Source organism: Solea senegalensis, linkage group LG4, assembly GCF_019176455.1.
Source record: "Solea senegalensis isolate Sse05_10M linkage group LG4, IFAPA_SoseM_1, whole genome shotgun sequence".
Taxonomy (NCBI): Eukaryota; Metazoa; Chordata; class Actinopteri; order Pleuronectiformes; family Soleidae; genus Solea; species Solea senegalensis.
In genome coordinates, this window is record NC_058024.1 from 19,256,766 (window position 1) to 19,280,966 (window position 24,201).

A 24,201-nucleotide genomic window follows, 5' to 3' on the forward strand; every position below is an offset into this window, starting at 1 on the left:
AGAAAACCCATGCACGGTCTTCTTGCTGCAAAGACAAACAAAAAAGCTGACATTTTATTTGTTTTTGCTTTCATCAGAAATCCTTTCTCATTTTTGTTGTACATTTACTGCACCTACAGTTGACACTATCCTTATATCAACTCTGTGTTTAGAAACAAAGACAAAACAAATACACATTTCAAACATATCAAACAGGAACATCAAGGTATGAGTGCCAAACATATTTACTCAACCCTGTAGTTTCGAGGAGCAGGTCAGGTCGGTTTTGTTCAGCTTCAAATGTGCTTGTGTATGTTTTACCAGGTGTGTTTGTCGGGATGGATATGATGGTAATGGTCACTCCTGTTCTCCGATCAACCCTTGCCTGAAAAGCAACCGAGGAGGCTGCGACACCAACGTGAGACTTACTGCTAGTGTCTGTGTGTTAAGCCTCCCCAGAGTTATTTAAGAATGCCATGGCCCTCAGTTTTGGAATCACTGGTTGAGAATAGACATTTTGGGACATTTAATCATTTTAACATTTCATCTGTCAGACTACTCAACATAGAGAAAGAGGTTAACTGTCATGTATTTCAATAAGCACTGTCACTTTAGAGTTGTCCATTATGCACTGTGGCTACTGGTTTGTTTAAACTTGTCTTAAAGTTATTTACATTTTTACGTTTTTAGGGTATATGCGATTCTCATTTTTAAGACAGGTGCAGTATTTTCTATTCTGTTATGTATATTCTGGGAAGGATATGTCCTTTGTTGGCTGTTTGTGGTCCCTTTTGTACTGTGTACTGTGTTCTGCAACTGTTGCCCAAGAAAAATGTCCTTGTGGGGACAATAAACTATATTTGGTTTGATTATACCTAAAGATGATCACCCACACTACAGTAGATCAGCTCTGTTCATACAAATTCAAATGTGCATATTAAAATTCAAAAAGTGTTGTCATAACATATCCTCTCTCTCTCTTGTGTTATTCTGTCTCTACAGGCAGAGTGTGTGTATGTAGGTCCAGGCAATGTTTCGTGTATATGTATCGAGGGATGGACAGGTGACGGCAAAGTATGTGTTGAGATTAACAACTGTCAGTTGGAGAGTCGAGGAGGCTGCAGCCCCAACGCTCAGTGCACTCACATCGGACCCGGACAGGTTGGTTACTAAAAAGTGAAGATGATTTTAAGCTTTAAGCTGTAAGCATTACTGACCAGGCCCTCACACTCTAGCTCCAGCTCCCCCTGGGATTGTGTGTACTGTCCCAGGGGACCCCCAGGGGTTTGTGGGGGGACCAATCCCAGCCGACATGGCAGACCTGAGAAACAAGACAATGGTATTAACATTCTGCAAGATGGTCTTGAAGTCACAGAGAACAGGGACAGCTCATGATCTTGTTGAGCTGTCTGCCAATCAACCCTAATATATTGCTTCGTACTTTGACATCACCAACCACAGAGCAGCATGATTTCTGCTCTCCTTGAATGAAAAGGCTGTCGAAAGTGTACTGTGTTGTTTACTTTATGCAGACAACATAGCCATGTTGCAATGCAGCAATGTTGTCAACAAAAATTGCCTAAGTGATGGAATTTTCTTTTGACTGCTGTAGCTTGAGGGCAAAATTCAAAATGCTTTCAAAAAGTCAGTTTTTGGTAAAGATTTTACAGTCAAATGGTCAGATGCAGCGTTGCTTCAGTTTCTGATCTTTCAAAGGTCAGAGTAGTCGGTGTGTATAGGACAATCTGAAGATAAACTGAAGCAAATTTAGAGTCTCTCACTCACTCACTCACCCTCTACCACTTTATCCTCCACATGAAGGTCGTGGGGGTGGGAGGAGACTGATAACAGAGAAATTAACTTCATAATTTGCACCAAACGTTCATACAGAGCTCCTCACTGTGTTCTATGAGATTTAATAATGAATTACTCAACAACTCTCTGTAATAAATAGCTGCACAATACTAAAGACCTGTTTGTGTGTCTGTGTGAATGCAGAGTGAGTGTGTCTGTAAAACAGGTTACATGGGAAATGGTATTTTGTGTGACCTGATCAATCCATGCCTGGAAAACAGAGGAGACTGCAGCCCCAATGCTGACTGTAACAACCTAGCACCCGGACAGGTCAGTGAATAAAAAGATGAATAACTAACAAACTGTTCATACCTTTCTGTCCCAGCTTTAACTAAACATATTCACATAATGATATTATGCTATTTATGGCAGATATTTGGCCCAGTTTTCTATTATTTTATTTTGTTTGTTTGAGATATATATACATATATACAGTATACATATATGTATATATACATATATATACTGTATATACACTGCCTGGCCAAAAACAAAGTCGCCGCCTGGATTTAACTAAGCAAATAGGTAAGGGGTTGCTGCAGTTGGTCAGGTCTAGATTCAGTAACATTATGTGCCCAAAGAATGAGGTCAGCTGACTACCTGAATATAATGAATGACCAGATTATTCCATCAATGCATTTTTTTCTTCCCTGATGACATGGGCATATTCCAAGTTGACAATGCCAGGAATCATCAGGCTCAAATTGTGAAAGAGTGGTTCAGGGAGCATGAGACATCATTTTCACACATGGATTGGCCACCACAGAGTCTAGAACTTAACCCCCATTGAGAATCTTTGGGATGTGCTGGAGAAGGCTTTGCTCAGTGTCCCGACTCTCCCATCATCAATACAAGATCTTGAAAAATGAATGCACTACTGGACGGAAATAAATCTTGTGACATTGCAGTAGCTTATGGAAACAATGCCACAGTGAATGAGTGCCGTAAAAGAGGCGACGCTTTTTTTTTAGGTGGCGACTTTTTTTGGCCAGGCAGTGTATATACATCATTATCATCGTCTTTTATTATCTCTTACTGTCTATGTGATTAATTAACTTACTCATAAATTGTCTGAAATACACATATTTTAGCGTTAACATTTTAGGAGCAATGGTTAAGACCTGTTTCTGTATCTGTGTGACTGCAGAGTCGGTGTGTCTGTAAAACAGGATACAAAGGAGATGGGACTGTGTGTGAGCCGGTCAACCCCTGCATTAAAAACAACTGCCATGAACTGGTACACACACACACACACACGCAAACACATACACCCTTAAACTTTCAAAGCAGCCCTTTGAAAATGTTCAGATGTTGTCAATGATGGTAATCTGATCTATATTTATCATTTCATTGACTCACACAATCCACTTATGCTTCATATTGGGAGATAGACAGTTTGTGGTCTTACTTTGGTAAAAACTTGATCTGATCACAGCTCTTAGCATTCAACACTAATGTCAAGACGAAATACTTGATTTTTCAAAATAGTTGTCTCTTATGGAGGCTCTGATTATATGGCATCCGAAGCACTTAATGACCAGTGTTCCTGTTTGTGTTACAAGTTAAAAATATGAGAACAGTTTTAATTGCTGTATTTAATGCTCACAGGGAACATTAATCTCCCATGATCCTTTTCTACTGTACACTATGTTAGGCAAAGTGTGAGACAACAAGATGTGTCTGTCCTGATGGCTATGGCGGAAATGGAACCATCTGCTATGGATCATTACTGGAGGTAAATTGTTAAATTTGCTATGCCCTACTTTTTTTTTGTTATCAGGCTTGACCCTTTTATTCCGTTATCTGCCAATAACAAGTCTTATTGAATACTTAAGTTTACAAAGCAGCAGAATGAATGAGTTTCTGCCTCACTGAGCTAACTTGAAAATGTAAAGCTCTTACCTAAATAATTTGCATACTGCTACTGTAATACAACCTGAATTCATCTACAAATGACAGCCTGACTCCATGCTATAATAACTGTGAGTGTGTGTAATGTGTGTTTCTAGGAAATGGACATGAACAAAAAAGTGATCACTTTCTCCGTACTGAGTCAGGTGTGTAAGAACAAGATAATACTCTGTGAATACTCACTTACTCAGTGTTCTATGTTACTTCTAACTAACTTGTATGGTTCAAACTGAACTAACCTACAGGAGATCATAGTCTCAGACGTGGAGATTAGATTTAGCTAATCTGATTGAAATTTGTACATTGGCACTGTAAAATTAAGGTGTGTTTGTGTTTGTGTGTGTGGTATGTGCATATACATTATTAGAAGGATAGTCATCTCTCTGTGGACCTGAATGGGAACCTGACATTGTTGGCTCCATCAAGCCGTGCTATGAAGAGCATGAGTCCAGATCAGGTTTTGTTTTGGACCAGCCGACACCATCTGCCTCACTTCCTGCGGTCAGTGTCCTCAGCCACACCCATATGCAAACACACAACACAAAAAGACTAGGACATGCAAACCTTGTTCTCTTTTCCCCAGTATACATACGTACAGGTGAGAAGAAGGACATCAGCTTTCTTTGTAGCATTTAGTATGAAAAAAAGGTCCAGAACGAGTTCAGAAGTAGTTTGTTCTGCTGATAAAATGATTCCCAAGATGTGTGACTTTTGACAATAACACTTCATAGCCGTTTTCAGACAAAACCTCTTTGTAATGTCCAAAGATTTGAGAATCTCTGGAGGTGAAGTGTCTCTTGCTGAATTCTTACAAGCTCACTTGGAAATAAACTGAGATTAGCCCAAAGTAGCTGGCGGGAGGATTGCTGGAGTGACTTTGTATGGGCTCAGAGCACAGCAAACAGCATGATCATCTGAATTGGTAAATAAACAAAGCACACACAGGAATGTGGTAACTTATACCTTTATAGTTTGTTATCTCTATAATTAGCAGTTTGTTAAGATTTTGAGAATGGCTCTCCTTTGTGAAAATGTTGAGGGACAAAGTTTATAGAGGCTACTGTGAAATTGGCATTACACCCTGGAGCTCAGTGCATGTTTGATAGCAGCTGATGTAAAACATTGTTGGTTTTGGTCTTTCTTTAGGAGATTGGTGACATTGTAAAATAATGGAGAGTACCACAAACTCTGTCTTAAAATGCACAGTATGTACATTTATGCCACTAGGTGTCAGTCAATCAAAAGAATAACGAAAGCCCTGGTTCAATGATGTTGGGAAGCATTATGGGATAAGGGAATAATTGTCTTGTTGTCTCATTTCGTTCACCTGAAATCTGCGCGTTAGCGCATTGCTTTGTTAGCAGAATGTGCAACAAACAGCAAAGATTCATTAGTGACTAATACATACAATAAACTTCTAAAACAAAACACAACTCACTGGCTAACTAGAAGTACCGTTGTCCTTCCTCACCTCTTTTCACTTTCATAGTAGGTTTGCCTCGAAATTTATAGCAGAGACAGTAGTTTATGGCATTATGGCAAGTACACTAATCAACAAAATACCCAACATTTGTCTCATCATTTATAATATAAGATCTTTAAATGCAGAAATGTTACGTTTATCATTTAAACCAGGGGTGTCAAACATACAGCCCGGGGGCCAGAACCGGCCCGCCAGAGGGTCCAATCCGGCCCACAGGATGAATTTGTTAAAATTTCACACTAATCTAAACGTAATGTCAAATGCTCCAGATACCCGTGACTAAATGTTTGTGCCTTTATAGATCCAGTGTGCTGTATAAATAGTAAATTTAGGCATGATATTGTTGAAATTGCACTTATATTTCTTGTTGTTCATAGGTTATTATTCTATTATTTTGCTATTTTTACTGGTCCAGCCGCCTTGAGATCAAATTGTGCTGTATGTGGCCCCTGAACAAAAATGAGTTTGACACCCCTGATTTAAACCTTAGGGAACCTGCTGTTGCAGCATCAGCTGCAGATCAGCTGCAGCTCCTGCTCCCGGGAGCGCAATGTGAGTCTGTGTTGTGTTGTAATTATTTGCTTTTTGTGGTTCCAGGGCTCACATTTTACGGGGGATTTACTCTGGAGAGGATCTGGCCACACTGGCGGGCAGCAGGCTGCCCACCCTCAATCCACCCACCTATCTGGAGATCAGGAACAGCAATGGGGTAAGAATGGGGCCTTGTGACTGACTGTCTGACTTCACATGAAGGTGGATGAATTGACACTCATACAGTTTACACAATTTTATCAAAAACTTAATAAATACATTTCTAGATAAATTATTATATACTTAAATACATATACAAGTATTGTGTGTATTTCACTTTTATTGTGTTCCAGGTGATCCACATTGGAAATGCCTCCATTGATATACACAACCTACCTGCAACCAATGGCTATATTCATATCATAGACCAGGTAACAGTCATTTTCTTTCAGTCAGCATTTTATTTCAACAGACTTTTCTTTCATATTTACCAGTTGACCTTTAGTAGTTGGCCTCAATGGTGGTGCTAAAGAAACATACTTTCCATGCAAAACTAGTATGTTGAACAGAAACTGGATGTTGTTGTTTGCTCTTCTAATTTCCAAGTGAAAGACTGTTTTCCCCCTTTTCACTAACCTGAAGAATAGATTTAAAATTATGAGGTAAAAAAGGAAACTGTCTAATGAAGTATAACATTTGTTTGTTTTGTTTTGATGTGGTCAGATTCTGGCCCCACCTGTCTCTGACCTCCCCCCTGAGCCACCTACACTGATGGCCTTTCTGAACTCCTCTTCCAACTTCATTCTATTCAGAGAGTACGCTCTGGTAAGATATCTGTCTGTATGGTCATCTGCCTAAACATAACACTGTTTTTTTAACTCTGTGTTTGTGTGTGTGTGTGTGTGTGTGTGTGTGTGTGTTGCCACAGATGTACAACCTGTCACAGACTGTGGGTCCGGTTGATTTTACCCTGTTGTTACCAACAGACAACGCCATCAGGCAGCACCTCAACAGGACTAACTCTTCCCTCATGGTACGAGCAAGTGCACAGACTGTTTCTGACCTGAGTTACCTGAGGTGTGCCACCAGGGTTTGCTCACATTACGCAATAAAGTAATTTGGGTTTTCTAAAGTGTATTTCTGTGAGGTCCTGACAAACTTTTAGCACCAGTACACCAGAGTGTGCCATCAGTACACCTTTGTCGTCGTGGAGAACCTGTTAGGTAAATCTGAACCAAAACATTTCAAACACCAAGATCACAGAATAACACATTTGAACTGACTAGTGGAGATAGTAAAGGATGAACAACTCCAATGACTTTGGCATGGAGAGTGAGCAATTTACCAACAGTTAAATAATATTAAATAATTAAAACTATATTTTATTCCTTCTCACGTCTTTAACCCCTTTATGCATGTTTGTGTCTGTCCAGGAATCTGATGTGTTCAAGTACCATGTGATTCCAAATGAGCTGATTTTTCTCGACCACCTGTCAGATGGCACATTAAAAAGCACTCTGCTGGGAAAAGATTATCAGGTCCAGTTCCACTTTAACGAAAAGAACCAGGTAATTCTGACCCTACATCTTCACAGTAATGACACAACCTTACTGAACCTCACAGTTACAGTATCTGTTAGTTAATGACCATACTCGTGATTTTGTAATCCATTTGTCATCTATGTATTTTTATATTGATTTTTATATATTAACTAATGTGAATTTTGTTCTGTTCCAAATGTCAATGCAAATTGATTCCCAGCAATTCAATCTGCAGCCAGTCAAACTGACAAGATTCATGATGATTTGTATTTTGGTTAAATACATTTACACTGATGCTAATGTAAACATTCCAGTAGGATCTCTTCATAAGTCTTATTATGTATTTTTGTAAACGTGTAAAACAAATTGTTAAGGTGATAATGTGTCAAAGCAGATGGATTGATCTGTTTCTTTTCATCCAGACAGTTGTGAACGACGTTCCTCTTGAAGGCAGTTTTACTGAGACGCAGTATGGTGTCCTCATAGTCCTCAATCAGGTCCTTAGACCTCGCCGCAACAGATGCAGTAGACTGGTCACATTGCAGGCCAATGTAAGGATGAATTAATAATTTAATAAATGGCCACCACACACTGAATTAATGGAAAGATGGATAAACACAAATTAACTGTTTAACCACCCTCTCCCCCTCTCTTTCTCTGTCTGCAGGGACGTTGTACTGACTGTGATGGACCACCTCGGTGTTCGTATTTAAAGAACAAACCAGTAAGAAAGTGTTCAGTGTACTATGGTGGCCTTGAAGGTGAAAGCGCTACAAAATTTCAGACAAATGTAGTGTGAAATGGTGTAGTGGTTTGGAAAATGTCGTATTTCTGTAAATGTCATCGTGTTTTGGTAAAAGTTCTGCCTCCACTGCCGTATACAGAGAGTGGACACGAAGAAAAGAAAACCAGCTCAGCATAAGAAAACATCTTCTTGCGTCACAGAGATGTAACATTTACAAAGTGATGGTTGAGAGGTTTCACAGGGTCTTGTACACATGTGCATGTAATTTGCATCACACATGATAAGAAACAATGTAATTTCGATGTGTTCTTTACAGCTCTCACTTTGTGTTTCTTTTGTGTTTCGACTGTGTTCTACTGCAGATCAAAAATGAATTTCCAACCAACATGCGGCCCAACTGTAAATACAGGAAGAGGGTTGGTTTGAGAAGAAAGTTGGTTGAAGGATGCACCATCCCATGTCTTCACATTACCACGGTCTGCTGATACTACCGAACCAATGTAGATGAACTGTAATTCTGTACAAAACCTGCAAAGATACCAAACCTATGCTAACAATCCCGCTATGCTAAGCCTCTGATGCTAACAAGCTTGCACAAACAGGCTAGTGGCAGAATAACCAGACAGCATTATAAACATTTACATAATGGATCTTACTGTTTCAGTGACAAAAACCACCCCTTTAACAAACAGATGCTTTTTGTAGGGCGTGATATTAAACAATGATTATAGCACCAATAATACTGATGTTTTCTCCTGCAGGATCAGTCCTGTTGCCCCGGTTACTTTGGCCACGAGTGCTTTAAATGCCCTGGAGATGTCGGCAGCTGGTGCTCCAATCACGGGGAGTGTCAAGATGGTAACCATGGCAATGGGGAGTGCCGTTGCTATGAGGGTTTCCATGGCACCGCATGTGAGGACTGTGAGCCGGGAAGATTCGGAGTCAACTGCTCCTCCAGTGAGGACACACACAAAGACAGCCTGCGTTGTCTGACTTTATGTATTTCTGCCACAAGAGGTCGTTGCTTTGTTTGAATGACTAAAGAACAAGAGCCCACCTCTCAAAACAAAAGTGGTTATTCTTTTTTTTTTACTTTTTTTTTATATCTTGGTCAAGACTACAAGTGGCTAATTTATTTGCTACTGATAAATGATCACCAGCCAGTAACTGAATGAGAAACCATAGAAACTGTAGTAATGTAATGTCAGATTTAACCTAAATCTACAAGGGAAGATGCAACGAATTGTGCTCCGCTACTAAACAAAGCTCAGTATGATTCACCACAATATCACGGTACAGTGTTTTTGCAATAATCAATACATCGAAACATTCATTTCACGGTACATCACGAGATATGGGAAGAATACAAATTGCTCCTTAAATGTTTAAGTGCAGTATTTACAGCCATTACATTACAGAGTCCACATTATCCCTCTGTGAACTCCTTCTTCAGCCAATTAACTTCCATTCACATTAATGTCATTCATGTGAAAAGTGGCTCCCCAAGGAATCATTAAAGAGTGACATTGGTGAATCAGATTGGGGGACAAATCCGAATACAGTGTAGTATTTTTAAGTCATGGTATTGATATATTGCATCAGCGTATCCAGAATTGTATCTCACTATTCAGGGTGTGGATGATTGCTGTTTTTGTCAAGTCAACCAAACCTGCACATCTATTGTGATAAAATGCTGATAAGTCCACAATAAATAGTGTGAACAATGATAATAATGGGTGTGTGTTTTGCAGAGTGTGTCTGTGACCATGGGAAGTGTGAGGACGGTCTGGCAGGAAGTGGCAGGTGTGTGTGTTATAAAGGTTGGAAAGGAGTGTCCTGCTCTTTCGGTAAGACACACACATACACACACTATGAAATTGTAACCTCCTTCTATCGTTTGTGCTTGTTTTTTTAACTGAAAATTGTGTGTGCGTGTCTGTCTGTCTCAGAGATCAAGGATGACGCGTGTGGTGGTGTGTGTGATGAGAATGCCAAGTAAGTCATGTTGTTGTGCCTCTAGCTGAGTGGTGTGTCTAAGTCTGTAATGTGGATCAGATGCCAGATTATATGGGAATGAAAGAAAGACCTGGTTGAAAAGGTTCACTTCATTTAAGAGTCCCTAATTATCACATAAGCAATGCAACAGAACAGAAGGTCATGGTAGTCACTAACTAAGAGCCAAATACCATCATGCATTAGTTGACTCTTTGACACTAAGAATGACCTGAGTACAGTCTTGTCAGTTAAACTCACTGGCCAGTGCATTGGGTGTAACTGTATTTTATGTATGTATTGCTATCCAATATAACAGCTCAAAGGACTAAAATCCTTTCTGACAACACTAGGGAAGCTTTTAAACTTGATTAATCTGCTCAAACGTAAAGAAGGTAGAATCTTTGCTAATTAAGAATAATTTGGCTTTGTTGATTAATAACTCCATTATCATCTTTCAGTATAATGGAAATCAAGTCATCTGAGTAAGAATGACACTTCTGCACCTAACAACTAAAGTCACAGCTGCTTTTAACCAATCTGATTATAGGGAAGTTCAGTGAGTGACAGGAGACTTTGACCAATCACAGGGCATTTCTAAGAACGAGAGTGGCTGCTCCTATTGGCTGGTCTGTTGCACCTACTCTGTATACAGGGCTTTTCTGATGCTGGATGCATACAAATAAAAGTTTTTCTGTTGCAAAGAAATCAAAATAGTTGGACAATAAACACAATAATAGTTTCAGAGACAGATTGTCTCAGGTCATTTGTTCTGTATGATACAGTTGCATGTCTGTGCTCATCTAATGAGAGCAAATGTGTTTGGTTTTTTTTCATAACCTGCAAATGAAACTCAAAAACAACACATTTTCCAGCAAATGCTGCCTGCTGGGAACTTTAATACTTAACATTAGTTTGAGGTGTTGCACCAGATATATTATGTGGAATAGAGTTTCTCTTATTTTTTGCAAAAATTTAAAAGCTGCTATCATCTCATCGATTATATTTTATTTAAGATTTTCTAATTCCAATATTTTTCATATCATTTTATAAATATCACATACCACAAACTGTTTTTTTTTTTTAGCCTAATATGGAGATTGTGATTATAAATCATTAAAACCAGCTCATAAATATCCAAAAACATCATATTTATAAGTAGGATCAATGAAAAATTTAGAACATCACCAGACACAGTGTGAGAAGGCAAATTCTTCACAGACAACAGAAATCATCAGTAGTAGATTCAGATTCAGTGGTAATGTGTTACCTCACTGTTGAACAGTTTGTGCTTTGTTGTAGCTGTGTAACGGGGCCAAAAGGCACAGCTGCTGCTTGTGTGTGTGCAGCTGGATATGAAGGCAATGGAACCCACTGCAAAGGTAAAAACACATGCACACTGTATGTACCTCATACATACAGTATATGAAATCTGATTATGCTTTCCCTTTGATTCCCAGAGCTGGATTTGTGCAGCAGGTCTAATGGTGGATGCTCACAGCTTGCTGTCTGTATGAAAATATCAGCAGGAGAGAGGACCTGTACCTGTAGAAAGGGCTACACCGGAGACGGTGTCATCTGTCTTGGTTTGTTTTCCTGACTCCTGACTCCTGATCTCACACCAAACCACCCCGGGTGAAATTCCTGACATCTTTCCAAGACGTGGAAAAGATTTACAATATTATCATTATTATTATTATTATTATTATTATTATTATTATTATTATAATTATTATTATTAACATTTTGCATGTCAACAAATGTTGGGTGCACTTTTTCTGACAAAACATAATGGCAATAGGGAGAACAACCTTGTTCGAGAGCTCTGTTTAGGCTGTGAAGTGTTTGAGCTAAATGCATAAAAATGATTAGATTGGTTTGCACTTGTTACATTTGCAAAATGTGATATAATTGCCCACCGCTTTGGCTGGCACTTGGAAAATTTAACATTTCTCAGTGTCTGACATGGCACACTCCCAGCTATGGCAAATAATGGGTCTGTAAAAAGTGAATGAGAAAGAGTTTCAGTTGATGCCTCCATCATGTACATGAGTTGACCATTTATGGTGTCCAGATCCAATTTTGTAGTAAAACTGAAATTTTTGGAGACTTCAACTACTTACTCATGAGTTAGAAGATGGGGAATTACAGTTTTTGCTCTATCAGAGGAAAGTAATACACCTTAAAATGAGAAAATTTGCCCACAAACTATACAGAGCAATACTCTCTTATTGCTCAAGGTTAACAATTGTTTTTTAAAAAAAATCCTGAATCTAGATTTGCGTCCAAATCACTAAAATGATGACAGGTAGTCAGACAAACAAATTGTTTGTCTCTCCACCAAAGAGGTGGAGATAACAATTCCAAAGCTTCAACAAGTTGTGTATGTCATAAAAATGTATTTTGTTCATGTTCACAGAGATAGATGGCTGTCTGGTCAACAATGGAGGCTGCCACAAGTCTGCAGACTGCATCAGAGCAGGCCCCAACATTGTAAGACAACACTATACATCAGTAAATTATGAGTCACTACACGGTAGTTATATGCCCTGGCTGCAATCTACTTGTCATGCTCCAATCACATGCACTCTCACACCAAGGCAGTTCAACCCTGCTACAACAATGCTGCCTCACACTGTTGTGGCTGGCAAACCTTTGCCACCTTCACTCCAGCCTCCACCTTTCTAGATTAGAGTCAGATTTAAATCTAACAGACTCAGATTTTAAGTTTAAAATAATATTCAATATCTTGCTTGGGCTCACTCTTGTACAGGGGTTTCCTGCATTGTCTGTGTGTTCCTGACAGAATGTTAGATATGATACAACATTTAGTCAACCTTGATTTAATGGTTTCAGTTCCACCTCACTTTCAGGAGGAGTCACAGTAGTAAAGCTCAAACAGTCTGTGGAGGTTTCTTCTTGTATCATATTTATTGTTCTGGCCTCCATTTCTGCTAGTTATGAAGTTTATCCACCTGAGGCTAATTTAACTTGTTGACACATTTTTTTCTCTCTGGTTTAGCCCTCTAGCCAGATGGCCTTTTCCTCATTGGCCTCTAGAGTGTTTAAATCTAACAATGCTGGTGTTTTTGTGTGCAGGGAAAACAATGATGTAATCCACTCTCTAAGTTCAGGGTACCGTGGAGTAGATCATTTAAGGATGACCTTCTCTTGCTTCAAACCTTCCCCTCCTTATTCATTTTAATGCATATACTGTATAGTCCTGCTCATGGTGCAGCTGTGGACATTAACCAGTATATGTATAATCATGTGAGAACAACGCATTAAATAATAAAACTTTTACAACCATGGTACAGCGGCTTGGGAATGCTAGTTAACATGTTGAGTTTATGGACCATATTTGAATGACTATTTATATTTCATTTATTGCACTGACAACAAAAAGTGAGGAATATGTATATTAAAACAACTATCGTTAAGGCGGCTGCATTAAAATACAGTACAGGAGAGGACAGGGAGACACTGACAGGAGGTTAAATGAACTTGGCACTGCAGCTGTATTTGTAGCCGCTCACTGTTGAATGTCTGGGAGGGAAGTCAAGAAGACTTCACTAAAAGTTTATTTTTCATTGAGCTGGCACAGGGCTTGTCCATAGATTCCTAAGTCTTTGGTGCTGGTGGTGTCATCTGCTGGTGGATGTTGCAATAAATAGTAATATTTAACGGATGCAAGCTGTTTTTGTATGATTCGCATGCATTTTAAAACATTTATGATTGATACTTGTGTGGAGCATCTTTCAACAGTCCAGTGGCATGAGTATATGATTACCTACTGGTATAGCAGCAGCCCAGACATTCAGGAATGATGAAAATGTACTGTGTGTTGTTTGGCTGTCTGGAAATGCCATTTAGCTTTCAGATGTCATCAGTAGATTAACTCAACCCTCTTGAAGGCACCACTGTCATTATTTGTTAATATTGTACCCATGGTGTAAGTCTTGTTGAAGCACAAAATATAAACTTATGTTATTTCCAATGATGTGAAATGATTTTTAGAAGGAGTAAATAAGAAATAATTTCTTGATTTAAACTTGATTAAACTGACAGTGCATGAGTAGGCAGAGTGACACAGATTGATTTAATGAATGTATTCTTTGTCTTCTCTGCTCTCCTCTCCAGACATCCTGCAAGTGTCAGATGGGCTTTCAAGGTTCAGGAAGATTCTGTTATCCTGTCAACCCCTGCAGATTTGTATGTGTCTTTTTTTTATTGTGTGATTTTTTGTTTTCCTCTTTTACTTGAATACCTGAAGTGTTTTCTCAGGAGGACTAGACAGTATGTTGCATTAAGCAGGTACCTTCATTAGGAACTTTAATCTGTTAATATGTTTTGTTTACATCCTGGTTGTATCCATTAATTAAATTTCTGGGTGGAAAAGATGGTGTCTGTAGCTGTACTGTAATACATACTTTTTATGTTTATTATGTACTGTTATAAACATGCACAATTATTTATGTTGGACCTAATGGATTGATGCGCTGGCATACCTGTCACTCACCAACCTGCCTACCTGTGAGGTTTAATATAATAATGTTAGGTGTAGGGCTGCAACTTACAATTATTTTCACAATCGATCAATTTCTTTGATATTTTCTAAATGAATTGATCAATTATTTGGTCCATTAAAATGTCATTAAATGTTGCTGGGTGTTTTGCAGTCCTTGAAATTATGATGTTTTGTTCCAAATTCTTAATGTTTTGTTTCTTATATGGAGCAAACAAAACTGAAAACTGAAAATATTCACACTGAAGCCACTGGAAAATCAGGGAGCCGATTAATCAATTAAAATAGTTGATAATAAATGTAGTAATTGATTAATAATCGACTAATCGATTAATTGTTGCAGCCCTAGTTTTTTTGTTTACTGCAAGTGATTCAGACTTGATGCAGTATAAATGAAGCTGCCCTCACAATTCTCTCTCCTCCACTTGGCTTCAGGTGTGTGTTCTGTGTTTTTAGGGTGGAGCTTTGATGAAAAGATAGAGGAGGGGTGTAATGTATCAGTTGAATTGGTTACTGTCTAGCTTGATTTTACAACCTTTTCCAGACACCTACTACAGCTTTTTTCCCCCTAAGCAACTTAATTCCTATCAGGACATGAGGCGGATTTCAAAGTATATTGGAAACTAATGAGAGATTAATTGCTTTAAGATGAGCTTAAAGCAAACATTTTGGTCACATAGACATAGATGTAGGGTGTTTGTAGGGTTAGTCTGACTAAGATGTGTGCTAACAGATCACTTTCATAATCACATCATTGTCATTGATATAACAAATCTGAAGAAATATTTCATGGCTGTTGATTTCTGTCCTGTATCAGCAGCTTTTGTTCTTGTGTATTCTGCAGAATAACGGTGGCTGCAGTAAGTATGCTAGGTGTGAGTACAGGGGTCAGGGCCAAAAGAACTGCACCTGCTTTGGCAGCCACATCGGTGATGGCTATGATTGCAGGGGACAGGTCTACCAAGTGAGTGTGATCTCTCATTTGTCTCTCTTTTCTCTGCTCCACCTCCACCCTTCACAGGAAGTTGTGTTGTTTGTCTGTCTTACAGGAGGTGTCCCGACAGACAGAGAACCAATTCTACCAAAGAATGTTGGAGGTGAGTTGCTGTCATTTAAAAAGACAAGATAATAATTATATTTTACTTTACTTCCAATTCAGAGACACGGAGCACTTTTCAACTCAGGTTTTTAAACTTTTTCTGCACCTTAATATAAAACTGTAGTGCGTAACTTTTCTTTCTTTCTTTTCTTTTCAAGTTCTTTTTATTGGTTTATAAAGAAATATAATAAATTGATAAAAACAAAAGAAATAAACAACACAAACAAAGCACAATCATTGCAATATCATGGCAACTGACCCTCATGAAAATGACATGAAAGAAAATGAAAAAACACTCAGAGAATACAAACCCAAACCTCTGCCAAGCCTATAATGCCAATACACTCCCCATTTTCACAAGGTTAACAGTTGATTTTGAAAGAATCTTGACTCTGTATCATCACCAAAATCAAAATTTTTTTTAATCAAACAAAGACAAGAACTAATATTTGTGGCCTAAAATGCATCATCCTTGGCAAAAAAAGGAAAGGGAGTCAGTGTTTCTTTATGAGTTTGAGATGTTTCTCTTACTTGTTTTGAAGGGTTTGGTTAAAAGGCTCATGGGCTTTAGTTAATTCTTTTAGTAATACATACTCACCATCACTTAAGTTTATTTTGTTTTTTACTGTTCCACAGCTATCGCAAGTTAATATTGATTTTGGTGATGGACCATTCACTGTCTTTGTCCCTGTATCAGAAACCAACAACATGTCCACTGTGAGTATAGTGTTTGTACGTTATTAATGCAGCAATAATTTTAACATTGTAACAGTCTATGTTTTAATGTCAAATCTATAAAAATAATAGATTAGTATACATCTGGAATGCATAACTAATGCAAAGCTAATGCACATGTACATTGTGTGTGTGTGTGTGTGTGTGTGTGTGTGTGTGTGTGTAGGTTTATGAATGGAAGTCATCTGGTCGTCTCGATGACCTGGTCTATAACCATATTGTCTCCTGTGAGCGTTTGTCCATTAATGATCTAAAAACAGCTGGGAGTGCTGTTTCCTTGTTGGGACACATGCTGCACTTCAGCTTTCAACAGGTAACTCACAGTAACACACACTTTTTGCCATGATGTTGCCTTTTCAAAGACTTACTGGTGGTGGACAAACAGGCGATGGACTGAATAACACAGAATATTCATCATCAGCTCAATGAAGCAACAGTAAATCGCACATTTTATAGTGGCCTTTTATTGTGACCTGAACAATACTCATCCTCTTTACCCAGCATCTTAATAATCTCAAAGGTGTAGTGCTCGTTAATTGAGATTCTAACAAATTTGAACCAAATTTGAGAGAAATAGGCCCTTTGTTTGCGTACAGTATATAATATCTTAAATGTTGTACTTCTTTTCAGGGAAAAATTTGAGCAAAAACAAAAGTGCGCTAATTTGACTCTGGCCATAATCCATTGCATGAATAAAATTGTGCCTTTTTTGATTTGTTTTTTTTCTCCAGACTTGCTGGTTTGAGTATTTCTAAACTGTTTAATCTCAACAAAAAACAAAAACAAAAAAAACAAAGCTATATTATGTATTATGTATGTTATATATTTTTTATGGTGTCCTCTCTGTTGTGTGCTTGTGTCTGTTATGTGATGTGCATTTATGGCAATCTACTGTTGCTGCTGTAAATCCAAATATAGACGACTGTTGACACTGATCAGTAAAATAGATCTGTCTCCCTCTTCACTTCTACGTCTTCTACCATGTCATGTCTTATCTGTCTGTCTCTCCACACCTGTTTCTCCTACTGCAGGGTTCAGTCTGGGTCAACAACCGATCAAGGATTGTGAAGAGTGATTATACAGCAGCCAATGGACTCATTCACCACATTGACACACTATTGACACCCTACAGGCTGCAGGACAGACCACGCCTCAATTCTGACAGGGTTTGTTTTAAATTATTGATGATTTTTTAGATTTAACTGACGGGCACTGTGACCACCTGCTCCTCTTTCTCTGTGTAGATGAACTTCACATCAGCAGCTACGTTTTATGGCTACAGCCGCTTCTACAAACTCTTGGAGGTAAAACATGTTTGTCTTCCTGCACCTTCTTCCACCACCTCTTACCTTTCTTCTGCTACACTTGATTCTCACTCTGCAGTCCTCCACCTCATTCATTTATCTCTTCACCACTGGCAAAAATGTTTTGACTTCCTCTGTACTGTCAACTCTGTAGGATGCAGGGTTACTCCCTATGGTCCAGATGCCCGCCCACCAGCCGTTCACCATGTTCTGGCCCACAGACGCAGCCATCAACTCCCTGCCCGCTGAAAGACAGCGTTGGCTCTCTAGCCCTGACCATCAAGAACAACTGGCTTCTACAGTGAAGGCTCATATAATACGCGACTCAAGGGTAGGGAACTGCAACTGCAAGGCAGTCATTTTAGGTTTTGAAGAAGAATGCTTTTGAAGTTAATGTAAATCAATCTACTGCAGAAGACATAAATAGCTCATAAACGTTATTTGTTGCAAATGCAAAAATATAGAATTAATATACTGAAATAATACTTTGATTCTCAGCATGATTTTGTGTGGTTTGTGTGTATGTGTGTGTGCAGGTGATGGGTGTCAGTAGGCCAAGTACTTTCAGGACATTACGCACCATGCACGGATCCACCCTCACGTACAGTTGTGACAAGGCCTTGGTGGTGAGACAATACGTATTGCCACAAACCAAAAAGAGAACATGGTTTCATCATCATTGTGGATGTTGATGCTAACACCTGGTGGTATCTGTCAAAACTGCTGTTGGGCTCATTAAACAAAAAAAACAACACAAGTGTTTTGTTTTAATTATAGATATGTACATATATATATGTATATATATATATGTACATATATATATATATATATATATATATATATATATATATATATATATACATATATATGTATATGTATATATATATATATATATATATATATATATATATACACACACACACATATATATAGAGTATATATGTATATATTTATAATAAAAAGGTATGGTGTATTACAGTTTTGGAAAAAAATTAATAATGTGATATCTACTAATGATAAGAAATTAATGTAAAAAATCACAAATTGAATATGTGTGTGTGTGTGTGTCTTTTCAGGGGGCTATCGTGATTAATGACAATGCAGCCAAGGTTGTGGAGCGCTACATGATCTTCAAAGAGGGCATAGCTTATGGGATCGACCAATTGCTGGAGCCACCCGGCCTGGGAGCATACTGTGACGGCATCGAAAACAAAACAACACATGTAAGTTGTGCTAATACTTTTCATTTTTAGCAGCTGCTTGTCTACTCACTATGGAAGCTCTTGTACTTGTTTTGCCAGGATAGTCTGCTGTGATCTGGTTTTCATACTGCTAGCATAGCCTCAAAATAGAAAAAACATACTCATGGATCTGCAACGGTCTCTGCCATAGACTGTGCATGATAGATGACATTACAGCTCTCCCAAAGTGAATGTATGAATAGCCCCCTTGTGGCTAGCTGCAGTGAGTCATAAAGCCTTGCTCAGGGGTGTCCAAACGTTTTTTAACATGGCCAATATGTCATGTAAACATGCCAATCCAAAAACTCTGATCCAATATGGACATGAAAGTCACTGACGCAGAAGAGGAAGAAAATTAGACGGATAGTGGACAGCGAGGGGACGAGCAGACACGTGCAGTGTTTGTTTACTACAGAAGTGGAAGTGAAGCTTCCTCTTCTGCTTCTAATTCTGGAGAATTATCCAACACTGCTCATAGTTTATTCTGACTGAATGCTTGATGCATGTGTAAGCACAACACAATCGGGTCATTTATTTTTCGTCCATGTAAACCATGGCATTGTAAATTCCAATCGGAACGTTTTCTCGGAATGAAGACATTTTGCACATGTAAACATATTGTAGCTATTGATGAAAGGTGCTCCAGTGATGCAATATGATGCAGTGATGGACTAAAATAGCAAAAAATAAATATATCAAAAAATATCGTGTAAAAGGTCAATTTTACATGACCCTGTGATTCATCCATATGTATGTCTCAGCACTTCTAGAACAAAATGTTTCATAGGAGTTTGTGGATGAATTTAGCTTTTAATGGTGTGACTGGCCTTTGGCTTCTGCCAGTACTGCTATTGTTTCTCGTGACAGTGGTTCAAGACTTTATCCATACAAATATCCTTTCTACTCTTATTGTGTTGGTAAATGGACTGAGGCTTTCTGTCTTAAATTGTCTCAGGGGCGCTGTGGAAATTGCCCCATCCCTCCAGCATGCTCCTCCCGTCACATTGACACGGTATGATCCACCTTTCTGCAAAGACATTTGAAACTAGTACAATACATAATGCACTCTGTGTAGAGATAAATGTCATGAATGCTTTTTCATTCATACCAGGGGACAACAGTGCCTTGTGTGAAATTTCGCTCCAGAAGCTACCCTCGTTGGGGTTTTTCGAGTCGCTATGACAGAATGGGGTGCAAGAGAATTTGTCTATTTCCTTCCTGGACCCAGAAGTGCTGCAAAAACCACTATAGCCGAGACTGTCATGGTAAGGAAGAAAGGAAGAAAGTAAAAGCTCCTGTTGTTAGATATTCAATTCATCAAGCCCTCAGGGACCACCAACACTCTAACATCTAGAAGCCACAGTGTTCATACTTACTAAAAATGTAAAGATTGTGCCAAGTGTGGTCCTAGTGTGTCACTTGTATATTTGTATCAATTGTATTATGCATTTCAGAGGAAGGGGAAACAAACATAAGCAATACATGGGAAGCTAAGTTGGGTAAATGTTTGTGCTATCTGTCTAGCCCCTGTTTGGAACATTACTCTTGAATCAGTTTGCAGTTTTTGCGCTTTGGCAAGCAACCCGGGAGACTTTTACAGAAATGCAAGTGTTTAGTTAGTTCTCATGTGCATGAAATGTCTACCTGGTGGTGCTACTGTAGAAGAAAGGTCAGGGGATCAACAAAATTATTCAAAATCATACTCTGTGGCAGATTTTTTTTTTGGAAATCTAGTCAACAGCTGAGCATATTATCATGACTTGAGGCATGTCATGTAGTTTAGTATGAGAAGATAGAACACCTTTGGTTGTATAACATGGTACTCTACAAGCAACATGTCCTGTCTATGACTTTTAACTACCAAGCAAGTTTATTTTCTTTGTTTCTTGTTCCTTTAGATGTAACACCAAACACTGACCCTCCAGCTGTTGTCGTTCAAACATAGAGATGGGCATGCCCCTGCAGCCTCCCCCTCCTTTTTAACTTTAATTTAACAAAATGAGGTGTCATTTATTAATTTGGTATCAGTAAACTACATTATCAGCCATTGTTCCGATTGTCTTTTGACTCTACTTCTTCCCTCACTGTGTCAGTCTGTCCAGGTGGTGTGGAGGCTCCCTGTAGCAACCACGGGACCTGTTATGATGGTAGGGAAGGTTCAGGAAGCTGCAGGTGCCTCACAGGCTTTAGAGGAAATGCTTGTGATCGGTGTGACACTGGCTTCTATGGAACAAACTGCACAGGTACATCAGAAACTAGAACAACTATTTATTTGCGTGCATGTGCAAAGGTTTATTGCTACAGACAGCATGGGTTACTTCAAGATAGGTTATTGAAAATGAAACCATTGCTATGGCTTATAGAAAATGGTAATCAAGTGAGTGAAGGTTTATTTGCTTGATGTGAGTCTCTGAAAAGGCAGAACACCTAACCCTGTGGCCATGATAACTTTAAATTGTGATTGCTTTCTGAGGAGGCCCATGTATTAGGCAAATGCTAGCTATTATGGTTGGGCAATAGGACAAATACAGTGGTTACGGAAAGTATTCAGACCCCTTTAAATCTTTCACTCTTTGTTTCATTGCAGCCATTTTCTAAAATCAGTTAATTTTATGTCTCATTAATGTACACTCAGCACCCCATCTTGACAGAAAAAAAACAGATTAAAAAAGAAAAACTGAAATATCACATGGTCATAAGTATTCAGACCCTTTGCTCAGTATTGAGTAGAAGCACCCTTTTGAGCTAGTACAGCCATGAGTCTTCTTGGGAATGATGCAACAAGTTTTTCACACCTGGATTTGGGGATCCTCTGCCATTCTTCCTTACAGATCCTCTCCAGTTCTGTCTGGTTGGATGGTGAAGGTTGGTGGACAGCCATTTTCAGGTCTCTCCAGAGATCCTCAATTGGCTTAGGTCAGGGCTCTGGCTGGGCCAGTCAAGAATGGTCACAGAGTTGTTCCGAAGCCACTCCTTCATTATTTTAGCTGTGTGCTTAGGGTCATTGTCTTGTTGGAAGGTGAACCTTCGGCCCAGTCTGAGGTCCTGAGCACTGAGGTCCTGAGGTTTTCTTCCAGGATATCGCTGTACTTGGCCACATTCATCTTTCCTTCAATTGCAACCAGTTGTCATGTCCTTGCAGCTGAAAAACACCCCATAGCATGATGCTGCCACCACCATGCTTCACTGTTGGGATTGTATTGGGCAGGTGATGAGCAGTGCTTGGTTTTCTCCACACATACCACTTAGAATTAATGCCCAAAAGTTCAATCTTGGTCTCATCAGACCAGAGAATCTTATTTCTCTCATAGAGTCCTTCATGTGTTTTTTGGCAAACTATATGCGGGCTTTCATATTTCTTGCACTGAGGAGAGGCTTCCGTCAGGCCACTCTGCTGCAGTGATAGTTGACTTTGTGGAACTTTCTCCCATCTTCCTGCTGCATCTCTGGAGCTCAGCCACAGTGATCTTTGGGTTCTTCTTTACCTCTCTCACCAAGGCTCTTCTCCCACGATGGCTCAGTTTAGCTGGACGGCCAGGTCTAGGAAGAGTTCTGGTCATCCCAAACTTCTTCCATTTAAGGATAATGGAGGCCACTGTGCTCTTAGGAACCTTGAGTGCTGCATAAATTATTTTGTAACCATGGCCTGATCTGTGCCTTGCCACAATTCTGTCTCTGAGCTCCTTGGGCAGTTTCTTTGACCTCATGATTCTCATTTGCTCTGACATGCACTGTGAGCTGTAAGGTCTTATATAGACAGGTGTGTGCCTTTCCTAATCAAGTCCAATCAGTTTAATTAAACACAGCTGGACTCCAATGAAGGAGCAGAACCATCTCAAGGACAATCAGAAGAAATGGACAGCATGTGAGTTAAATATGAGTGTCACAGCAAAGGGTCTGAATACTTATGACCATGTGATATTTCAGTTTTTCTTTTTTAATACATTTGCAAAAATTTCTATATTTCAGTTTTTTTTATGTCAAGGTGGGGTGCTGAGTGTACATTAATGAGAAATAAAATGAACTTTTTTGATTTTAGCAAATGGCTACAATGAAACAAAGAGTGAAAAATTTAAAGGGGTCTGAAGATTTTCCGTACCCACTGTACATGTACATCAGTGATGCCCTCCCATTGTAGTGTATATATTAATTCCTTCCTTCCTGATTCACACAGCTATTCTTCTGGAGACACTGCTTTGTTTTCTATTCATTTGGACACCCTAAATGAACTATTGTCCCTAACCATAACCACAAACAGTCAATGCCTAACCCTAAATCTATAGTTCCTCAGAAATAAGGACTACTGGTCCTGACAGGGTCTGTGTTTATGCCAGAAAAGATATACACACACACAGTGTAATTGGACTCATCTGTAAAATCAGCCTGGGTAAATCAATATTTGCTGTGACCATCTGTTGCATCCGCCATCTATTTGCACTCAGTTTTTCAAGGTTAAGTCATTTACCTAATTGTCTTTAGATAAAAATTATGAAAAGTATAAACTTGACCATTGCCTCAGTTTGTCGCCATAGTCAGCTCATGCACTCATTGTTCAGAATATTTCTTAGAAATTCCAGCAGCTTTGTGCTGTTGACGGAATTGATACTAAACTGATTTTCAAAGTAACTGCTCAAGATTTTTATTAAAGGTCCAGAGTGTATAATCCATCAACAAAAATGTAATACAATATTAATAAATTATGTTTTTGTTAATGTATTATTACCTGAAAATTAAGAAGTATGTCTTCATTACCTTAGAATGAGCCCTTTATACCAAAGTGGGTCATCTTCGATGGAATCCATGGAATCCATGTTGTACTGTTTATGCAAAAAAAAGGTATTTCATTGGTTGCCAATATGCAACTTCACCCCTAGATGCCACTAAACCTACACTCTAGCCCTTTGTTCAACACCTAATGAAAAATTAAAAAATTAAACTAACTAACAAAAAAACAGTAAAAGTTATGTGGAATGTTTCAAAAAAAAACCATAGATGTCTTGAATTTGCTGGCATTGTCTGACCAATAGACCAAAAAAATCAAAAAGCATAGAAAACCAACCAACAGGCCAAATAGGAGAAGCTAAAAAAATAACTGAAATCATCAACAGTTATCAAAATAGTTGATAATATAATCACTTAATCTCGGCTTTAAACCCACATCCCTTCTCACCCCCCAAAAAGATGTGTCACCTCATCATCTCACCAGCAGTCTGTTGCCATGGTGACACTCCACACTCACCATCACACAGCTGGGTATGCTT

The 24,201-nt window shown here is 38.8% G+C and overlaps 1 protein-coding gene across 1 annotated transcript in view; it reads left to right on the forward strand.

The window, feature by feature from the left end:
* stab1 (stabilin 1) overlaps nucleotides 1–24,201 on the forward strand; it is a 55,473-nt gene that overhangs the window by 17,975 nt on the left and 13,297 nt on the right. The window contains exons 24-57 of the mRNA XM_044023355.1: nucleotides 304–397; nucleotides 982–1,140; nucleotides 1,978–2,103; nucleotides 2,981–3,070; nucleotides 3,488–3,568; nucleotides 3,843–3,890; nucleotides 4,112–4,245; nucleotides 5,825–5,936; nucleotides 6,112–6,189; nucleotides 6,482–6,583; nucleotides 6,687–6,791; nucleotides 7,192–7,326; nucleotides 7,722–7,850; nucleotides 7,967–8,023; nucleotides 8,407–8,520; nucleotides 8,806–9,001; nucleotides 9,796–9,891; nucleotides 9,994–10,039; nucleotides 11,339–11,418; nucleotides 11,497–11,622; nucleotides 12,456–12,529; nucleotides 14,177–14,248; nucleotides 15,406–15,525; nucleotides 15,611–15,658; nucleotides 16,297–16,377; nucleotides 16,562–16,708; nucleotides 17,427–17,561; nucleotides 17,640–17,699; nucleotides 17,854–18,030; nucleotides 18,236–18,325; nucleotides 18,776–18,922; nucleotides 19,896–19,952; nucleotides 20,052–20,205; nucleotides 21,034–21,183. Coding sequence (XP_043879290.1) covers nucleotides 304–397; nucleotides 982–1,140; nucleotides 1,978–2,103; nucleotides 2,981–3,070; nucleotides 3,488–3,568; nucleotides 3,843–3,890; nucleotides 4,112–4,245; nucleotides 5,825–5,936; nucleotides 6,112–6,189; nucleotides 6,482–6,583; nucleotides 6,687–6,791; nucleotides 7,192–7,326; nucleotides 7,722–7,850; nucleotides 7,967–8,023; nucleotides 8,407–8,520; nucleotides 8,806–9,001; nucleotides 9,796–9,891; nucleotides 9,994–10,039; nucleotides 11,339–11,418; nucleotides 11,497–11,622; nucleotides 12,456–12,529; nucleotides 14,177–14,248; nucleotides 15,406–15,525; nucleotides 15,611–15,658; nucleotides 16,297–16,377; nucleotides 16,562–16,708; nucleotides 17,427–17,561; nucleotides 17,640–17,699; nucleotides 17,854–18,030; nucleotides 18,236–18,325; nucleotides 18,776–18,922; nucleotides 19,896–19,952; nucleotides 20,052–20,205; nucleotides 21,034–21,183 — 3,620 coding nt within the window. The remainder of the gene's footprint in view (nucleotides 1–303; nucleotides 398–981; nucleotides 1,141–1,977; nucleotides 2,104–2,980; nucleotides 3,071–3,487; nucleotides 3,569–3,842; nucleotides 3,891–4,111; nucleotides 4,246–5,824; nucleotides 5,937–6,111; nucleotides 6,190–6,481; nucleotides 6,584–6,686; nucleotides 6,792–7,191; nucleotides 7,327–7,721; nucleotides 7,851–7,966; nucleotides 8,024–8,406; nucleotides 8,521–8,805; nucleotides 9,002–9,795; nucleotides 9,892–9,993; nucleotides 10,040–11,338; nucleotides 11,419–11,496; nucleotides 11,623–12,455; nucleotides 12,530–14,176; nucleotides 14,249–15,405; nucleotides 15,526–15,610; nucleotides 15,659–16,296; nucleotides 16,378–16,561; nucleotides 16,709–17,426; nucleotides 17,562–17,639; nucleotides 17,700–17,853; nucleotides 18,031–18,235; nucleotides 18,326–18,775; nucleotides 18,923–19,895; nucleotides 19,953–20,051; nucleotides 20,206–21,033; nucleotides 21,184–24,201) is intronic.